Here is a 2,273-nt window from a genome sequence, read left to right on the forward strand (position 1 = left end):
TGTCTCCGGTAACTCAGCATCCTCAACAGGTATCGAGTTGACTCCGAATGACTCGCCAAGTGCTTCTTCTCGTCCATTCCATAGCTCTCGTACAACATCCTCATCACCCTCTGCTCTAGCTCCGCTACTGCTGTTGCGTACTTATGTGTTGTTTCACTGGAAAATCAAAAGAGATGTGTTAACCACTTAACAACCACCCCAAGACAATGCAAGTCTTTGTTTCTTTTACCTGAAGGGATCGTTTCCTTGTGGCCAGAGTAGTTTAGAGAAGTCTTTGCAAGCTTGGTGCTCAGTTGCATAATCTATCCCCAAGCTCTCGTGGATCCGGTAATCCTCAACTACCATAGTCATGTACCCGTGTGAGACCTTGTGGTTCTCGTTCTTGATCTTGATTTCGTACGGCAGATCATACATCTCCTTCATCCCGGTGAGCAAGTCCTCCCTTATATCTGATGTGACGCCATTGAACTCTGCCACAAACCATCCTTGCTCCTCCATTGCTCTTCTGACTTTGTCCCTGATCGTGATCCAGTGACTCGTACCTGGCACTAGCTTTTCGCGGGAGAAGTCGAGGATAGGTAAGCATTGTTGCTCCTCATGTGAGTCCATTGGTGCCCAAAGCGAAAAAGGTGATGAATTTAGTGACTAGTCTAGCCTTGTATATATAGATTCATGTAATCAGTAGGCGTCAACTTCAACTGTACACATTCACAGTAGAGTTCAAATACGATCCTTTTATATAAAGGACAATACTTGGAGAAGATCCGGTTTTGGCTCTTTTGTGCGTCATCCTTCAAATTAAGTATTTAATTGTATCAGATTATTTGTTATACAATCATTAAGTACATACAGACTACAGTAGTTGATTAATGGTATCACATCATATAAAGCAGCCCAATACATATCAACGCAAAAATTGATACAGTATTCTTTTACTTGAATGAGAGTTTCCCATATATTAACAACACTTCATGAAACAGAGCACCCCAACCCCGACGAGTGCAGATGAAACCGAAGACAGAAGATGCAATCGAGGCCACCACATACCCGGTTCCAAATAAGAAAGCACTTGATCAAGCAGTTCACAGTTAGACCGAACGAGGAGCAGCTTCAGAATCGACCTGCGATCCATCATTTGACCGGGAAAACAGAGTAACCGAAGAAGAGTCTAACGTTCTTAGCTTTAGTAACAAGTACAGAACAACTCCACACCCAAACCCTAAGGCGGCACTCGAGCCGGTCATAGACACAGCGGCGCATACCAACATGATGAAGGATTCCTCTTTCGTGTTCATGTCTTTGGAAGCCATTGCCAATTCAATCCCCGCGAATAACAACAGAACCCCAAGAATTCCAATCGGAAACTGGCTCAGAATCCTTACAAACGAGTTTCCAAATACTAAACCCACAATCAGTTTCCCTATCCCAAGAAAGACAACGGGCAACCCACTCCTTGCACCGAACCGGTACTGCCCTGCTAACCCTCCAGCACCGTGACAAACAGGCATAGCACCGAACCAGCACCCGATCAAATTCATCACCCCAACGCTGACAGAGACTGTAGTGGCAGAGAGTTCCTTGTCAAACAAGTCACTGGATAATTTGCAAACGGCAATCACTGAGTTGAGAACAGACAGTGGAATCTGAGGAATCGCCGCTCTTACGAACCCGATCTTCCAATCATCCCAAGTAATTCTCAGAATATGGAACTTGGACGGGCCGAATTTAAGGTCTTTGAAAATGGACGGATCGCGTATGAAACAGAGCACCAACCCGATTACGAACACTACGAGCGCTGATGGAATCGAAGACAGAAGCCGCAGTCTACTCCGGCGAGACTGGCTTCTTTCGTTGCTAGAAGTCTCTGCCGCCAAGTCTCCACCTTCTTCGGCGTCTCTGTCGTTGCCAGAGCCAGTGGACAAAATGATGAAGAGCAGAGCAGCTAGAGCCAAGATAAGGCCGTCGAGGCCGAGCCAAGTACGCGGAGAAGAAGAGGGCTTGAGAGTGGCAGTGTCGTAATTAAACCTGACGTATTTGATAGCGGTGAAGGCGAACTGAAGACCCTGAGAAAGCTGGACGCCGCGTACGACTGGTAGAGGGATGATGTTGTAGAGGAAAGACATGGCTCCAGTGGCCCCGAGAAGGAGAAGAGTGGCAGCAGTGGAAGCTCCGGCGGCGGCGATCTGAGAAGGAGTGAGGTGTGGGGACTCGGAAACGGCGACGGCGGCGATGGATTTCATGGGCTGGACGGGCATAGGGATGTCGAAGAGGAG

General features: G+C 47.5%; 2 protein-coding genes across 3 annotated transcripts in view; both read right to left on the reverse strand.

The window, feature by feature from the left end:
* On the reverse strand, positions 6-787 carry LOC104705102 (probable 2-oxoglutarate-dependent dioxygenase AOP1; the record flags this gene model as incomplete). The annotated part of the gene is made up of 2 exons (XM_010421090.2): positions 230-787; positions 6-156 (listed from the first exon to the last, which is right to left on the reverse strand). Coding segments are annotated over exons 1-2 (531 nt in total), but the record flags the coding sequence as incomplete, so codon positions are not given.
* The window catches only part of LOC104703413 (molybdate transporter 2), a 2,699-nt gene continuing 1,218 nt past the window's right edge, over positions 793-2,273 (reverse strand). The window contains exon 2 of one of the 2 annotated variants that reach the window (XM_010419423.2): positions 793-2,025. In XM_010419423.2, coding sequence (XP_010417725.1) covers positions 1,089-2,025 — 937 coding nt within the window. In that variant the 3' untranslated portion in view covers positions 793-1,088. Of the gene's footprint in view, positions 2,262-2,273 lie in introns of both variants that reach the window. The other variant, XM_010419422.2, reaches the window with a different exon arrangement.

This window comes from Camelina sativa, chromosome 7, assembly GCF_000633955.1.
Source record: "Camelina sativa cultivar DH55 chromosome 7, Cs, whole genome shotgun sequence".
Taxonomy (NCBI): Eukaryota; Viridiplantae; Streptophyta; class Magnoliopsida; order Brassicales; family Brassicaceae; genus Camelina; species Camelina sativa.